Source organism: Drosophila novamexicana, unplaced genomic scaffold (genome assembly GCF_003285875.2).
Source record: "Drosophila novamexicana strain 15010-1031.04,08,12 unplaced genomic scaffold, DnovRS2.1 tig00000008-arrow-pilon, whole genome shotgun sequence".
NCBI classification, from domain to species: domain Eukaryota; kingdom Metazoa; phylum Arthropoda; class Insecta; order Diptera; family Drosophilidae; genus Drosophila; species Drosophila novamexicana.
This window is the reverse complement of record NW_020824765.1, coordinates 5608968-5625124: the sequence shown is the minus strand read 5'-3', so window position 1 is coordinate 5625124 and position 16157 is coordinate 5608968. Positions and strand designations below refer to the sequence as shown.

Below are 16157 nucleotides of genomic sequence, written 5' to 3'. Positions count from 1 at the left end.
ACGACAATATGAGCTTATTTAAATTTTGTTTAAAAACACAAAAATTCGTCTTGTAAGAATTTCAATGTTCAATTCATATGATTGTAACTCTCAAAAAGTTAAAGCACAGACTTTACGGCCGGTCTTACGCATTTCACAAGACACATAACAATATAAGCCTATTAAAAGTATATTTGATAAACTGCTTTTTAAAATTTAAGGCAACATTCAAGCCGCTTAAATATTATGCAAATCTATTAACTAATGCCTGATTAACTAACAACTCTTCTTATAACTAATTTCTAGTTTATTTACTTTGTTTCTGTGCCATTTCCTGCTTTTCGGCGAGCTGAGCACAGTTTGAAGGTCATTTGCTCCCATTTCATTGGGTTTTTGCAAAGGTTTTGTTTTTTTTTTTTTCGTTGCGAACCTTCGAAACTGGGTAACGAGAGCAGATGCCAATCAGAGTTCATTATTCATAATTTCCGTTGAGCGCAATGCGCACCAATTTGAATTCAAAGTTATTGTTAGCTCTATACGATCGCAGAGGGTATTACAATTGTGTCAGGCTATGTAAAATGTAGGCACACTTTTTCGAAAATTATATATATAGAGAGACTTTATATGAAAATCCAATAAGAGCTAAGCCTTTACTCGAATAAGTTAAACAGATAAACTTTTTTATAGTTTTGTGCAAATGAAATGAAAGGCAAAGGCATCTGCGACAATATAATCATGTTTGTTTTCGACATCTTCTCGAGTTGCATAATATCGATATATAACAATTTTGGGACACCTGTCTTATCACACTCTTTATAATCATAACTCGAAGACCCTTTTTAAATCATAACTTGCAGATTATCAGAGCTAGACCCTGACAAATTAGTATACAAGCTCTCCCTTAGCACGCACATATTCCACATTTTGGTTACCTTTCCCATTTTCCTTATAATTGAAAAAAAGCTCATTTTTGCATGTGAATACTGGCACTTTTGTATATTCACACTTTTCTATGCTATTTAAAAGCCATGAGAATTTAAGATAAATTGGCCCATAGGTACCGAAGTTATTTGAGACTGTTCTTTGAATACATAGTTAGGGGTAGAAGAAAAGACAGGCATAGATATGTAGATTGGGCCATGCGTGTGCTCCTTTGTATAAGTATGCTATTAATTAGAAGGAAGCTATAATGTTTCCAAAGGCAACTCGGCGCTGAAGCAAGGATAACTGTTAGTCGGACACTGCTGATTAGACTGCGCTTACTTTCATTTCCTCACTCTTTAGCTTAGTTAGTTTGTCAATTAGGGTATTCGCTGTTTGTCATGAATATATTTATTACTATTCGAATGGTGTTTTACGTGCATGAGCTGCGCTTTCAGGTTCGAGCAGCTGTATATTTTTTTTTATTAGAGCCGAGTTAGTGACATTTTTGCGCTATGCCGCTAAACGAGCTTACGTCATGCGTCTAATTTTAGCTAATTTATTGCAGCAGCAATAGCATGGCGAGTATTGTCTATTTGTTGTTGCTATTGTTGTTGTTAGTGTTAGCTGGCAATTTGCATTGGGCGGCTGTCAGTTGCGAGCTGCGACTGTAGCCACGCGGTTAGCTGCGATTTGAATCTCTCTTCTGCTCGATAGACTGTGTGGGCCCGGCATTGACAAATATTTGATTGGAATTATTGACGCCACATGATGTTGGCCATTTGTCAAGACACGCTGACGATATCGCATGACCCAATTGCCTGGCAAACAAAGTTCAATAATAACCAAAATCCCATAGAGATTATAGCACTTGGATAATAAACAGCTGCAACAACTGCAGCACGGCAATCAATAGGTGAGTGTAAGTCCGTCCCTCCCACCCTCCGTCCCTCCCTCCGTCCCTCCCTCCGTTCATCTTGTGACATCATCTGTGAAAGAGTACACAACAACCAGAAATCATTGGCGTCTGGCGTATCATGCGCTTGGCCATCTATGTAAGCCGCGGCAAGTTGTTTTTGGTATTAGGTCGCCGCGATAATGATCGGGCCGGATTGCTGGCCAACAACTCTGGGGCCTCTCTTCCTGGCCATGACTTGGCCAACAACAATGTTCTCACACAGCACACGTATTATGCAGGAAGCTGTAACTGGAGAAAAAACTGCTTATCATGTGCTCCATTTGGTTATTGATATCTGTTGTTGTTATTGTCATTGTTGTTGTTGTTGTTGTTGCTGTCATGTGTTGCATGCGGCGAGTGGCAGCTGTTGACGGAAGCTCTTTGGCTTGTATTGAGGATTTTGCCAGTTTAGGCCCTGTCGCTGCGCCTTTACCGTTATGTCTTGTATGTTTTCGGACTTTTATGCTGATTTTAACCCATTTTTAACCCATGGCACGCAACACGAGGCAGCCAGCCAGCCAGCTTGGCTGACCCAATTGCCAGGGCTGTGTCTGATCGAAAGTTTCGCCTCGGGCGCAGCTTGGGCGAAAACAAACATACACACACACACACACACACGTACAGCTAATCAAAAATTCATTAATTTTATTTTGGCTCATATGATTTTTAGCATAATATAATCCGATTTCTATAGCTATCTCAATCTGACAACCGGTTTGGCCATTTCGCTTGTTTCTCTAATTAAACCCAAACTTTGCTCACTTTTTAAATCATTTCTCTATCTCTCTCTATTGTCTCTTTGCAGCTGCCACAATGAAGTCAAGCACTCAAATTCTGTGCACCGCGCTGCACTTAATCGTAAGTATTATAGAAAATATGATATTTTTTACTTGGCCTCATTCCGAGGCGCTGTGAAATGAAAAATTGGCTAAGCACACATCAATCAGCAGAGGCCACAGCTCCAGCTGGAGCCTGGGCTGTGAATGACAATTGCATGGCCTGGCGATTAACCTGAATTTCTCCGTGCTCCTGCTGCCGCCCGTATGCTAAAATCGATGCCGTGTTGTGCCAAGTTGCCAAAAGTAGCACAGCCCCAGCTGCCAGCTTCATGGCTAGATTCTAAGCCGCCTCGAGTCGGGTCCCAGCTTGGGTTTCAACTCTAACCTGGCGCGAGCTGCTGCTGGCGAAAGTTTTTTTTTTTTTTTATTATTATTTTTCGGCTGCCTCTAGAATCGTGAGAATGTTGCCCATCTCCCTCTAACCCAGCACGAACTGCAACCAAAAATCTTGGCGCATTTCTTTGCATTTCCATTTTAATTAAAGGAGCTTAGCTCGCCTGCAGACTTGCCGAGATAAGTCTGGCATTAATGTCGGCTCGATCGTGATTTATGTCAACAGCTTTATGGCAACCGGCCACTGTTATGGCCATGGCCCTCTCACAGCCAGTTGCTAATGATCATTTTCCCATCCACTTTCTTTGCAGACAATCGCAGCTCTAACGACACACGGCGCACAGATACCAACGCCAGAGAGTAAGTACATTTATCATATATATTGTCTAAGTCAATTCCAATTTAACATGCCATTCAAGTTGCTAATTTAAATCAAGGAAAAATTCGTTAAAAGCTACAAGCCAGCAGATTGACCCACTCACTCGAACAGAATTCCAAGCTAGTTTATCTTAGCTGATAGCTTAGCTAGGTTTAAAGTTATTTGGTTAATCAAATATCTTTAAGTTTTCACGGCTGCAACTCTGAAATAATAAAAAGTCGTCGAATACAATTTATAACAACAAAAGTTGGTTTGGAAAACGCTTTCCACATTCTTAGCCGAGCTCTCGTTCACTTTGGCTTGGCTTGAAAACAAGAAACCAATTCCTTATAATTATTATTGTAATATCATTTCTATTTTTATATATTTATATCAAGGAATTGTTAAATCAAGGAATAATGTTTTTTATCAACTTGTAAAGAACAAAAAAGTTCATTAAAAGAGTCGTCTTCAAAAATGTAGCTGAGCAAGTCACAAAGCGATTTTCAGGTTTCGAGTCTAGTCTGAAAAAACAGGCCTTAGTAGCAAATGATGATTTTTGACTAATAGTCTTTTTGTATACAATCGACAACCAAAGACTGGTGGGCGTGACCAAAAGTCGTATATGACCTCATGAGTACGCATAATCACATGTAAAGCTTGAAGTCTATAGTTGGAGCATAATTAAATTGCTCACGCTGAAAAAATGTGGTACTAGTAAATACAACATTAAAATATTACATTTTTGGGGCTCAAATTACGTTTAATTTACTAACGAATTGGTAGTAAAAGATTATTAAGGTTAAACTAGCTTATTCCCAATTAAGTTGGTTATCTAAAAATACGCTCATACGCTTAAGTTTAGGCCAAGAGACTACTCGCCCCATTAGAAACTCTTAGCCAGAAACATTGATCCAGCTAGAATTAAGACATGTTTCAGTTTTCCTTGCTAAAGTTGTCGTTGGCCTATTGCCATTTGGAAGCCCGTGCCAATCCTCAAGAGGGAATTCGACTGCTGTCAACAGTTGCTTGTCCTGCTGATAAATCTCTAAAGCTAAAAAAAAGTGAAGGTGTCTCTGGCTCTGACGGCAACAACAACTGGAAACAAACAAAGAGAAGCTGGGCTCGTAATATGTTGTGCCGCAGCCAAATAAACGCCAGATGGCAAACAAAAGTCAATTCATGTCGCATTTAGCTGTCTTATTAAAAAGCGATGACATCCAACTTGAAAGACTTGCATATTGCGGCACACTTCCTCTTGGCCAATCTCTGGCTCTGACTAGTCGGGCGAAGGGCGTGCACAGCATTTTATGGGCTCGAGTATATAGATTAAATTGCGCCAATATTCGGGCCCAGTTTCGTGCAGCGTCTGCAGATAGGTCAGGAACTGTTCGTAGGTAAAGAACTGACGCTGGCTGCACTTGAGATCATGATGGTAGGGACACTTATCGTCATAGAGCCAGCGCCTTTGCTCCGGCACCACGTACTCAGGCAGCTGGAAGGGTAAAGTCTGTTGCGGATCCTTGCAGTAGAGCTCCGCCGAGGCATAGCTAAGAGTTTGAAAGAGGGAGTAACAGAGAGTTGGCATAATATTTGAGGCTTACACAAAGGCCTTGTTGATCAGCTCCTGGACCTGCGGGCACTTGGTGATGTAGTCCATGACACGTGTGCTGTGCTCCTTCTGCAGAAAGCGTAAGAACACGGGCGAGAGCAAACCGAACCGAACGCAGCCCATAAGCTGGGGAACATGTGTGCGGCGTTTGGGCCATTTGTAGCTAAGCCAACGCAGTGCCGAATAGAAGATCTGCAGGAGAAGCAGCTGCATTGGGTGGCAATAGAATACTCGAACTCACCTCAATCTCGCTATTGACGCCCACACTGTGGCTGCTGAGCAGCCGGCAGACATAGCTGGCATCCATCTCGGCGAACTCGAGCGAGGCGACAAGTGTCAGAAAGAAGCGACTGATGCGCGAGAAGCACAGGAAATCAAAGGTGGCCATGTCCACATAGTTCATGTCCGGCAACAATGTGAACGCCTCGTTCTCGTTCTTGATAATGTCCAGCGTATTCCACACGGCATCAATTAGCTCTGTGATGGCCAGAAATTTGGCCGAGCTATAGATCTCCAGGAGACAGCGATTGCTGAAGCGCTTCCGCGGCGGCGGCTCATCGTGCAGCATCCAATTGTAGATGATGTGAAATGCCTGCGCGGTCACCTTGTGCGTCGGCAGGCGAATCACATAGGTCTGCTCCATTTTGCAGCGCTGAAAGTACGGCGAGTACACCTGCAGCACGCACAGATGGCAGTAGAACTTGTAATCCCCGATATATACCTTCACGTCCCAATTATTCCCGTCCAGCAATAGCTGGAGGAGCCTTTCGCCAATATGGGGTCTGCCCGGCTGCTGCTCGTTGCCATTGTTCATTTCCGCTTTCAGGTCAATCTTGTCCATCAGGCTGTACGTTTCGTCGAGCGGCACTACGAGCAGCTGCTCCTCGGATTGTGTCAAGGGTCTACTAAGGAGTTAAAAAGATAAGTTATTTGTATATACAAATACGCATATATCTTACCTTTCCATCTGGGATCTGTAGCTTTTGACTGAGGAGCCTTCCTTGCTGTCTTCGTTGAGCTCCTGCTGCAGGAATTTTAAAAAGGCTTTACTTTCGAAAAGATATTCATGTGGCTTACCTTTTCATACCATACAAGAGGCAGTCCTAGCTGAGGATCGAAAAGGGAGAAGAATAAGTATTAGCAAGAAGATTAAATATCCATGGCATATACAAGATGACTACATTTTACCATGGTAGCTACATGATAAACTATTTCGACTTGTATAAATCATAGACAAAAAGTATTTTTTATGCAAAAATTCTGTTATCGCCCGAACGTGCCTATGGCAGCTATATGATATGGTTACCTGATTTGGATAGCTTCTTTACATTTTTTGCTCAATCAAGACAACGTTTAGATAAATAAATATAATTTTAAAAATGTACAAGCTTTGCGCTTTAAGCATTTGGGAATTGCAAATGCAATTGATTATGTTTTGATTATCTCCGTATACTGCCTACCTTCTCATCTAAATCAGATGAAGCACTCGCTTCTTTATTATCGAAAGTCGGTGCTGATGTCGGATTGGAATTTATTTGGCTAACAGTCTCATCCCCCAGCTCCGTCTTTGTGTCTGTGTAAGTTCTGGTGCTATCGGAACTCTTTTCCTCAAGTTGTGCGCCCGACTTCAGCCTGTGCGAGTTATCCAACGATTGCTTCCGCTGTTCAGCAGCAGACAAATCGCTTTGTCCATCCCACAAAATTTCCAGCCTTGGTGTTGCAGACGTCTCTGTCGTAAATGACTTCTCCAGATTTGAGGGTGTGCATCGAGCCGTATCGTCCGAGCTTTCTGTATCGCTAAGACCTTCGCTAAGGTCCTTGATTATGAAAGAATCTTCCATTTTAAAACTTTTAATTTTATAGTTTAAAACATAAAAATCAAATGTGTAGAAAATATGATAAAATAGTTTTTTGAGTGGATGAAAAAATGAACTGATGTTAATTTTTAAAAAGCTTCCTATATAGTTAAGCCAGATTTTACGATGAGCCTTACCTGGCTGGAAGAGTTTGAACCTTCTCTAGAATAGATTTAGCTTAGAGAGCTGCTCCATTTGATGATGCAGTTGTGCATTTTACAAAATTATACATAATAGAAAGCCATTAAACATTTTATGTGCCAGCCCAGGCAACGACGACAGCGACAACAACTTGGAGCTTTGGGGCAACCGACTAAGAGGAAAATAGAGAAAAAAAAAAAACCAAAACCGGCTCCAAGTTGCATGCAATTCCTTTGCCCAGCAGCACATGCTGTAGAATAGGAATAGAAGCAAAGCAACTGATGCGAATTGCTCGAAGGTTCGTTGAACTAAACCAAAGCAACACGCCATCTCCAGAGCCCACTCCATTTAAGCCGGGTCCATAACGTGGACGTGCGAGGCGAGCACACGCCGTGTCTGGGCCACAAAAGAAGTGCAAAAAACGTATAGGAATCTGCCTGGAATGAACCGCAGAGCGGGCAATCGCACGCGAGGTGTTGTGCTGCATATGGTATACATATATATACATATATAGCGACTATATAACCCTGCAACACGTAGCTCACCTGGATTCTGGGCACTGCAATTACTTTGCGATGCCAAACCACAAGATGTGGCTGTCGCTGCGACTGTGACTCCAGCTTAAGGTTCTGACTGTTCTGTGGCGCAAGTTCAAGGAACTGGCATCTCTCTAATGCCAGCTGCTGCGCGCATTCAATGGCTTTTCAATGTCATTAACTTGGCCAGGTTTTCATGTTTGTCGCAGCATTTGCTTCCGCAGTTGCCAGTTGCCAGCTGCCGTCGCAGTCGCAGTTGCTGCAGCTTCAGCTACAGCTTCGGCTGCTGCTCCCAGGGGCGTCTTTTTTTCTGCCATTGTCTTGGTTGCCATCGCAAGCTGTCTTTTTTATACCTATTAAAAATGGTTTAGAAAGGGCATATTAGTTGTGTCCGGGTGCGATCCAATTATGAACCGATCCTTTTCGATAAAAATCGATCTTACCTAATATTGAAAAATATCGATTTTCTTATTATCGATAAGTATTAAGATGGATCTCAGTTTTTAAACAAACTTCATTCAATTTACACAAAATTTTTTCTCTCACATATGACATTTTGATATGCTTGCACCCAAAATACGTAAACGCAAGAAAATCGATTTTTACTTATTATCGATCAATATCGATTTCCCTAAAAGCTGATGCAAATCGATTTTAAAATAAGGTTATTTAAGAATAAGTTGGGATTATAAAAGCTAAAGACAGTAAAATTTGAAAGGCTTAACACAATATAGAGAAAAAGTCATGTGTATAAAATCTAGATAGAGAGTTTCCTTTGCCTGCTCGGCGCAGTTTACAGGGCACCTCATAGTCGAATAGTAGCGCCCAGAGCACTTTTATTTATTTTTGCAGATTCGTGTATCGCTGATGATTTATGCCAATGACTTGGGCTCTGCTCAACTGCATCCTCGACTTGCGTTTGGGCCTTGGCTTTTTATTGTTATTGTCTAACTGTAGTTTTAACTGTACGTTCACAAATATTTTATAATCAAACGTCGCCCGTCGTCTCCCCCCTTCTACTGTTGCAGAGGATGCGCCTGGCACGCTAAACGCTGCCATTGCAGCAGCTGAGGCGGAAGCAGCCGCGCAGGATGCCACGCCCTCAGGCAAGCAGGCCACAATAGAGCCGAGCGTGCGGGTTAAATGCCTGTCCGGCTCCATGTTGATCGTGATCAAAGATGCGCCACCCAATCACGAGACGGGCCTGTTCAGCGGCATGATCTACCCGAAAGGCCTGTCCAAGAACTCCACATGCCTCAGCGAGTACAGGTGAGTGCGCGATGCGGACTACCATTTAGATATCTGTTCTATCTTATCTATTGAATTTCTTGCAGAGATCACAATGGACCGTTGCGCTACAAGTTGCCGCTGCGCAGCTGCAATACGATGCCCAAGGAAACGGTAAGTCCAGCTGGGTTATGATCGGGCTGGTCATTAGAATCAACTCAAGCACCCACGCAACAAAAGATTTACTCAATGTTTTATGATATGTTATGTGACTGCGGCAAGTGGTTCTGCCTTTTTCGACATGCTAATTGAGTTTTAGCTGTGCCACTTATAAGGCATCCAGTTGGCGAGATTGGTTACAAGGTAACCCATCCATATGCCAAGATGATTAGCCATTTGCTCAGCGCCGCAAACTTGGCGTGTATTGACAGCAAACGCACATGAAATAACCCGAACGCCTGACGTGACTCTTTGGCATTCAATTAATGTCTCGGCTTATTAAGGTGCATCATTAACCAGCCGATGGAGTCGCGGGGCAAGGTGATACGACAACTGAGCTAACTTAGCTGTGTCTTACTTAACGAGTTGGTTAACTGAAAGAGTTAACGAGAACTCAAATATATTTCTCTCTCTTTCTCACACACACTCTCTCTCTCTCTCTCTCTCTCTCTCTCTCTCTCTCTCTCTCTCTCTCTAAGAGACTTGTGACGTTTGAGAATCATCATCAATACAAGCAACAAATGATTAGCCTCTCTCTCTCTCTGCCTCTCTCCAACTCCCTCGTGATTAACGTCATATTTAAACAACTTTTGCAAAATCTTGACGCAAATGGAATTGAAAACAAACCTGATAATTTTGTGAACTTAATGTTTTGTTTTATGATAACCAATTTAGTCTGAGGATCAACCATTTATTAGCCATTGACATTTAAAGTTACCAGGCCCAACAAGCGATGCTCAAATGAGCTGAGCCGGAATCTAAAACTGACTAATAAATTATCATAAATAAATTTGAGTTTGTGGTTTATGTTGCACATGGCACAGTTACGATAGATGGATAGATCGATATGGCGTGTCTTATTTATTGGCTCATATATAGCATCGATTTACGAGCGTTTACAGCCGCATGCAGCTCATATAGATATATATTTTGAAATCTCAATTAGCACCCGGCCAGCTAAACGGCGACTCCGACTCACGCATCGACATATTTATGGCCAAGACACACACACACACACAAACACGCGCAGCATTTGCTGTCGTCATTGTGATACATTTCTTGTATTTAATGTAATTCCCAGCATTTATTGGGGCAAACAGTTTTGTAATCTGTTGCTTTTTCCTTTCGCTCGATTAGCCTGACACAAATTTTTGTAAAAATTGCAAATTTTAATTGCTGCTGTTATGGCAACCGTGTTGCCTGTTCACTGTTGCAACATATATATATATATATATGTGTGTGTATACTTTTATACGCACTGTTAAATGCATGCCAGAACCGACGGCAAGTTTGTTGCCTGAGTCTTTTGTGTTGTGCAGCCGCTTTGTCCCTGTTGACCCAAGCACTTGACGCGCTGAATAAACGGCTATGAAAATTAAACAAAAATTAAAATTGACAGCTAAAAACAATAATGAAAAATCAACAAGTGAAGTTACGCTCGAAGGCTATTATTTTATGTTGTTGCCTGCAGCTGCAGTTGATGTCATCTGCGTGGCCTCTGACAGGGCAGGATGCTGGGCTTACGTCAGCCGCAAAGATGAGCTCAGCGCATGCACATTTGCATACAATTAAAATATCATTCAGCATGGATGTGTGTGAGTGTGTCTGTGTGTAATTACCTATGCGCATTTATGGCAACAAACTTTTATGTAAAAAGTCGCGTGTCAACTGCCGCAAAAAGTTGCCACGCCATTGACTCCAAACTAAGGCTCCACAACGACCCTGTTGTTATTACTGTTGCAGTAGTTTTTGTTACTGCTGCTGCTGCTGCTTTTGTTGTTGTTGTTTTTACTGTTGTGGCTGTGCATGCCACACGCAATTTAATTAACTATGAATAGTTTATTTTTATACCTATCCATTACAAGCATTAGTACATACGAGGCACTTTTTATAAATATATGAATATTATAACATATTGGAATAATTGGCTGGGATGGAAGTCTCCTACTACTTTTTATAGCAAAGGTTATATCTATAATTAAATATTACAAAAATACTTCAGTTCTAGCCTCATACTCTTGGCTTAATATCCCAAATATAATATAAGAAGCAAGCATGTAAGATATATTCTAATGCTTATAGGGTATACGTTAGTCGGTCAGCCAAGCTTATGCTACTATTTATTGTTTCATTTATGTTTATTACTATTTACTACGTACAGGGTCAATAACAGCGACATAGACATAAACACTTGGCCGCCTGAAGGGCGCAAAGCGTGTTAATTAAATTTTAATTGCGGCGCAACAAACGAAAACCCAAATATTCAGACCTGACAGTGGGCAAGAATTAATAAACATTGTTTTCCAATTAAATAGGAATTCGAAATGTTCAAACAGACAGCAAACAGTGTGAACAGTGAACAGCAGCAGCAAGTTTGTTGCCTGAGTCTTTCGTTTTGGTGAGCATTTCGAATGGCCAGATCACCATTTTCACTGGGAATCATTGAATCCGACTGCGCTCATCAGCTCAAAATCGATTTGTTCTGTAAAGTCTGAGCGCATCTTTAAACTTGAGTTTCGAGGCGTCGCTACGTTGGCGGCCGTTCGATTGCGTTCATTGGCCGACGACGACGCCGACGCCTTCACCTGCGCTGACCGTGAAAATGCCAAAATGTGAACACATGTAAACGTGTTTCTTTCTTTCTTATTGTTATTGATATTTTTAAAAGGCTTTAGCTGCCGTTGGCTTGGAGTGAAGGTCAGTGCTGGACGTCGCCCACGCGGCCACACGTAATCTCTCATTGGCGTTGACATTTGTGAGCATCTTTCAGCTCGCAAGAGATACCGACTAAATTTAACATTTCTGTACAAAGAGCAGCCGGTGCGCATCCCAACCTGTTTTTTCCCGATGTGAGAACTCTTAGAATGCTTCCAAATGTCGCACAGAAGTGTCATAATGACATAATAGCCGTCTGCCTCTACCGTTATGTGCTTGAAATCTCTAATGTCATTTTATTACGGCCTTTTATTAGCCCATTGTCTCATTTGCTGATGCTGCAGCTAGCTGGGAAATCTGTTTATGTAGCTGCCACACACACAAAACATAACTGTCAGCGCTGCACGTTGACAGACAACAAAGGAAGACCAAGTTCTTGGCCCCTGCAGCTCAATGTCCACAGACGGAAGCAGCTCCAAGCTTAACGCGTTTTACTGAGGGGGCATTGAGCATGCCCCTTGGGCGACGACGCTGCCACTTAAATAAAGCATTTCCGTGCCCAAATCAGTGTACACAGTCCCAATTACCAAAAAAAAAAAAAAAACTTCCGAACGCGTCACGTACGCGTCTTTGCCCCAACACAATTGCCAGCTACCACGCAAGCAATTGACCGCTGGCGTGCTCGATATATATGAACGTGCTAGAGTTGAGCGCGTGTCGTGACACGACCCAAAAGTAACGTAACATGAAGGTTTTGTTGCACGAAAATTAAAAATATACCCAATATACCCATAACTTAATTTTAATAAATTAAACTCGATTCATTTAACTCACTTTCTTCTCAGTGTAAAAAAGCTTAAGAACAGATCAAATAGAGTTGGGGATTTGTTTGGGCTTATCTTCGGGGGAGGTCAACAGTAGTTGACTTTAAGACTTCGCACATTGTTTATTGAGCATATATTCCACGTTTCATTTAAGAAAACATGAAGACAGACCTCTAAACGAACATTGCACGAATATAATATTCGCTTTTCTGCTGTGTGAATAGAGTATGAAATAATATGAAAATAATAATAATATGTTGATAACCAGATATTGATATAATTGTACAATCTCTTGCCCAACCCAAACTGCAACACGCGCTCATCTCCAAGAAGAATGTGCGTATGGGACACGTATTGTTGTTGCTGCGGTTCTGCTTCTTGTTGACTGCAGAATTAGCACAAGCACAAGCACCGTTATGTGCTGGAAGAGAATGTGAAAAAAAAGAACAAGTAAATACTTAGCTGTGGGTCACATAAATGGTATAGGAGCAACGAGGGATAGCCGAACACACTGTAAGGCAGCTACAGATCCAAGATGAGCGAAAGATGACGCAATCAGCGGATGTGCACACACAGAGCATCTTGCAACATTCGATTTCAGTTTCAGTTTTCTGAGAACATCAGCTGAACTGAAATTCAAATTCATTACGCAAACATTGCTAATTTCTGCGGATGTGTAGATAACAGAGGGCTTCACACTTGGCTGCACGGCTTTAGCACCATTCTATGAAACACAAAAGCAAACGCAAAAAAATATGTATAAAAACTTTGAGGAAGTGCTCGTGATCTAAAGAGGAGCCCAATGCCGAGTTTAAGACACATCAAATTTCTAGCTGGCAATTTCCAGCGTCAGCCAAGCGTAAATGTGTATGCATAATGAGACACGGGTACGGCCCATTGTACCATGTACGGTGGGCACACACATCTAGTTGTCTGGCTGCATTCCGGTTGGGCTCGCCAATATGGCTTCTTGGGCAGCTGGGCAGCTGCCAGCGCTTGATTTGATTTGAGGCTATGGCAAGTTTGTTGCTTAACTCTTTTGTTTATGCGCAGCAATTGCCAAGTGCTAGAACTGTTTAACGAACTTTTGGAACTTAAAAGCTAATATTCAAGTAATATATTTTGATTTTAGCAATAGTTGCTTTATTTATTATACACCAAAAAAGTGAATATTTAGCAGGCTAGAGAGCTCGAGCTAGCAGAAGTTGAATATGCTTTTCGTAATATTGGGAAATTCTGAATTAAACTTAGCAAAGACAAAAAACACAATCAATTCCTTTGATGCCACAAACTAATACATTTGCAGGACGATGGCGGCATTGAGTTCTTCAATACGATTGTGCTGCAGCCGCATCTGAAACTGATTACGGATCTGGGACGCGGCTATCATGTGCGCTGTGCCTACAAGAGCCGCGATGCGGCCGTCAAGCCCAAGAAATACCTGCGCAAGCATGCGCAGAAGCCGCAGGCATTCCGCAGCGATGAGCACGACCGGCGCGACTATGGACGCTCGCTGGACAAGCAGCGTTTGACTGATGACGACCTGGACGAGGAGGACGTCTACGATGTGGATGTGCAGGATGACAACGATGTGACCAACAACGAACTGCCCATGCCCGGCTGCCATATGAAGATCTACAACGAGGAGCACAAGATAGCCGACGATGTGAAAATTGGCGATCCGCTGACCATTGTCATTAGCATAGATGAGCAGAAGCTCTACGGACTGCACGTGACGGACTGCATTGTGCGCGACGGCCTGGGCTGGGGCGAACAGCGTCTGGTGGGCGAAGATGGGTAAGTGGATGGGCTTGAGTTGGCTCGGAATTTGATTAATCTTCTGCTTACTTTGGCAGCTGTCCCATGGACAACGAGATCATGGGTCAATTCAACTACACAGAGGATCGTCTGGCGGCCAATGTGACCTTCCCGGCGCACAAGTTCCCCTACACCACCTCCGTGTATTATCAGTGCAATGTGCGCCTGTGCGCGCTGGAGGATCCCAGTTGCCAGGAGGCGCCCGTCTGCAGCGGCAAGCGACCCAAGCGCCAGGCCAGCGAGGGCAAAGATGATGAAGCCTTGCCGGCGACCATTGAGGTCTTCTCCGGCCTCTATGTCAATGAGAACGAGAATGCCAACGACAGCGAGGAGGATGCGGTGTACAAGGAGAAGGTATGTTTGGAATAAATGGATTGATGGATTACCAATCCTTATCTGTTCTTACCTGCTAATAACTATGCATGTGTGTACTTTAATAATTGATCCTCATTACAGACTCTGGAGGATGCCCTGTGCGTATCGCAGCGCACGTTTGCCATTGCCATTGCCATTGCGGGTCTCATTCTCATGCTGGCCGTGGTGGCCGCTGTGCTGTGCATTATGGCACGCCGTAGCACCAAGACGGTATCCAATTCCGGCAGCTCCATATACAGCGGTCCCTACACAAACACCGCCTTCTCGCACAGCAGCTAAGCCGCAGCAGCAGTGAAATGTGACAGCTTCAATTAAAAATTTCGCAAAATTTTCCAAAACAAAACAATGGAACACTCAAAGTGTTTAAAAAAAAATTAAAGAAAACAAATCGGTTTTAAGGCCAGGATAAACAAGAGATGAAGAGATGCACACGCAGCCGCCTGCGGTAGTCAATTGTCAAATGTCTCGTGACAAGTTGGGTAGCAGTTTTTAGTCCATAAGGTCACAACTTTTTAAGCTAATCAAATTATTTTTTTAAGTTTTGCAAAATGAAAATCCCTGTGCAGAGATTACCGGGCAATTTCCCATTATTGTTAATTGCCCGCTAATGTCGCAGAGTTGTGCAGTGCTGCCATTTGCAGTGCAAAACATAAGCATTGGCAGCACTGCCCTTGGCACTCTGTTAGGCACTTTCGTGTCGGTGGTGGTTGGATTCCCTCCTCCCAGATTCTTATCAGAAAACGCACCAGCCCCTCCCGCCTTATGTAGTGCAGTCATTAAACTTTATATATAAATATTGTATTTATCCTACTATTTAAACTGTTTAATTTTAAACACTCGAACTAACAACGAATGCAGCAGCCGACGCTCAGGTGATATTTGTATTTGTACTTTAAATATTTAAAAATAACTAAGTTCCAAAAAAAAAACGAAAAAAACCTGCGACACTTTGTTCTTAGTTAAATGTTCTGTACAATTATTTTCTTGTCATTGTTTAAACTATTTGCACTACAATATTTAAATACTACTATTTACTTTAAGCACGCAGCCGCTCTTATTAATAATATATAAACTGATTAATTCGTAAAGTATTTAACCCAAGCCTTTGCACAGCTTCATTTGAGCATTGGACCTATTTTCTAAGAATGCTCGCCTGGAGCCGTGCAATGCGAATTTCAAATAAATACACAAACATCGTACAGTGAAAGCTCCACTAAATGAACTTTAGTTTTGTTGTACAAAAACTAGCCACAGAGTGGACAAATAAGTCTTCTAAATTATATGCAAATCGAAAAATTGAAGAAGTAAACATTTTAAATACAAATTCGCTTTTTAAAGGAATAAAGATATAAATGTTACTTTAGGCCAGTTCGCTCAAGCGAGCTTTCACTGTATTATTTTAAATGAAGAACCTAGTTAGGCCTAAGCTAAAAATTAAACTATGAAAATGAACAATAAAATTAAATTGACCATAAACGAGTTTTCAATGCTGTCATCAGCTGTCAC

General features: G+C 42.1%; 2 protein-coding genes and 1 long non-coding RNA gene across 7 annotated transcripts in view; 1 reads left to right on the top strand and 2 right to left on the bottom strand.

The window, feature by feature from the left end:
• Window positions 1–16094, top strand: part of LOC115763583 — a 41440-nt gene extending 25346 nt beyond the window's left edge. The window contains exons 1-8 of one of the 2 annotated variants that reach the window (XM_030706242.1): window positions 1553–1816; window positions 2664–2716; window positions 3342–3390; window positions 8562–8802; window positions 8868–8934; window positions 13765–14255; window positions 14315–14630; window positions 14733–16094. In XM_030706242.1, coding sequence (XP_030562102.1) covers window positions 2672–2716; window positions 3342–3390; window positions 8562–8802; window positions 8868–8934; window positions 13765–14255; window positions 14315–14630; window positions 14733–14930 — 1407 coding nt within the window. In that variant the 5' untranslated portion in view covers window positions 1553–1816; window positions 2664–2671 and the 3' untranslated portion in view covers window positions 14931–16094. Of the gene's footprint in view, window positions 1–1552; window positions 1817–2663; window positions 2717–3341; window positions 3391–8561; window positions 8803–8867; window positions 8935–13764; window positions 14256–14314; window positions 14631–14732 lie in introns of those variants that run through there. The other variant, XM_030706325.1, reaches the window with a different exon arrangement.
• Window positions 4167–6905, bottom strand: LOC115763336 (actin-binding protein IPP-like). Of its 4 annotated transcripts, none has more exons than XM_030705967.1 (6): window positions 6461–6905; window positions 6078–6107; window positions 5960–6024; window positions 5242–5902; window positions 4993–5192; window positions 4167–4938 (listed from the first exon to the last, which is right to left on the bottom strand). In XM_030705967.1, the coding sequence occupies exons 1-6, from the start codon at window positions 6839–6841 to the stop codon at window positions 4668–4670; spliced, it is 1608 nt and encodes a 535-aa protein (XP_030561827.1). In that variant the 5' UTR covers window positions 6842–6905; the 3' UTR covers window positions 4167–4667. The 4 variants fall into 4 exon arrangements, with proteins under 4 accessions (XP_030561827.1, XP_030561905.1, XP_030561986.1 ...); XM_030706045.1 differs by having other exon boundaries at window positions 5242–5905; window positions 5960–6021; XM_030706126.1 differs by having other exon boundaries at window positions 5960–6021.
• LOC115763711 lies at window positions 7008–10371 on the bottom strand. The gene is made up of 3 exons (XR_004017937.1): window positions 10239–10371; window positions 7543–7886; window positions 7008–7478 (listed from the first exon to the last, which is right to left on the bottom strand). It is a non-coding gene; the product is annotated as an uncharacterized LOC115763711 (long non-coding RNA).
• Window positions 16095–16157: the final 63 nt, after the last annotated feature.

Bases quoted from the DNA above. Each gene is read 5' to 3' on its own strand.
- LOC115763336 (XM_030705884.1), bottom strand. From the start codon at position 6,841: ATGGAAGATTCTTTCATAATCAAGGACCTTAGCGAAGGTCTTAGCGAT. The intron at 6,108-6,460 runs GTAGGCAGTATA...TTCGATCCTCAG, and splicing joins CATCTGATTTAGATGAGAAG to CTAGGACTGCCTCTTGTATG. The intron at 4,939-4,992 runs GTAAGCCTCAAA...TCAAACTCTTAG, and splicing joins CTGATCAACAAGGCCTTTGT to CTATGCCTCGGCGGAGCTCT.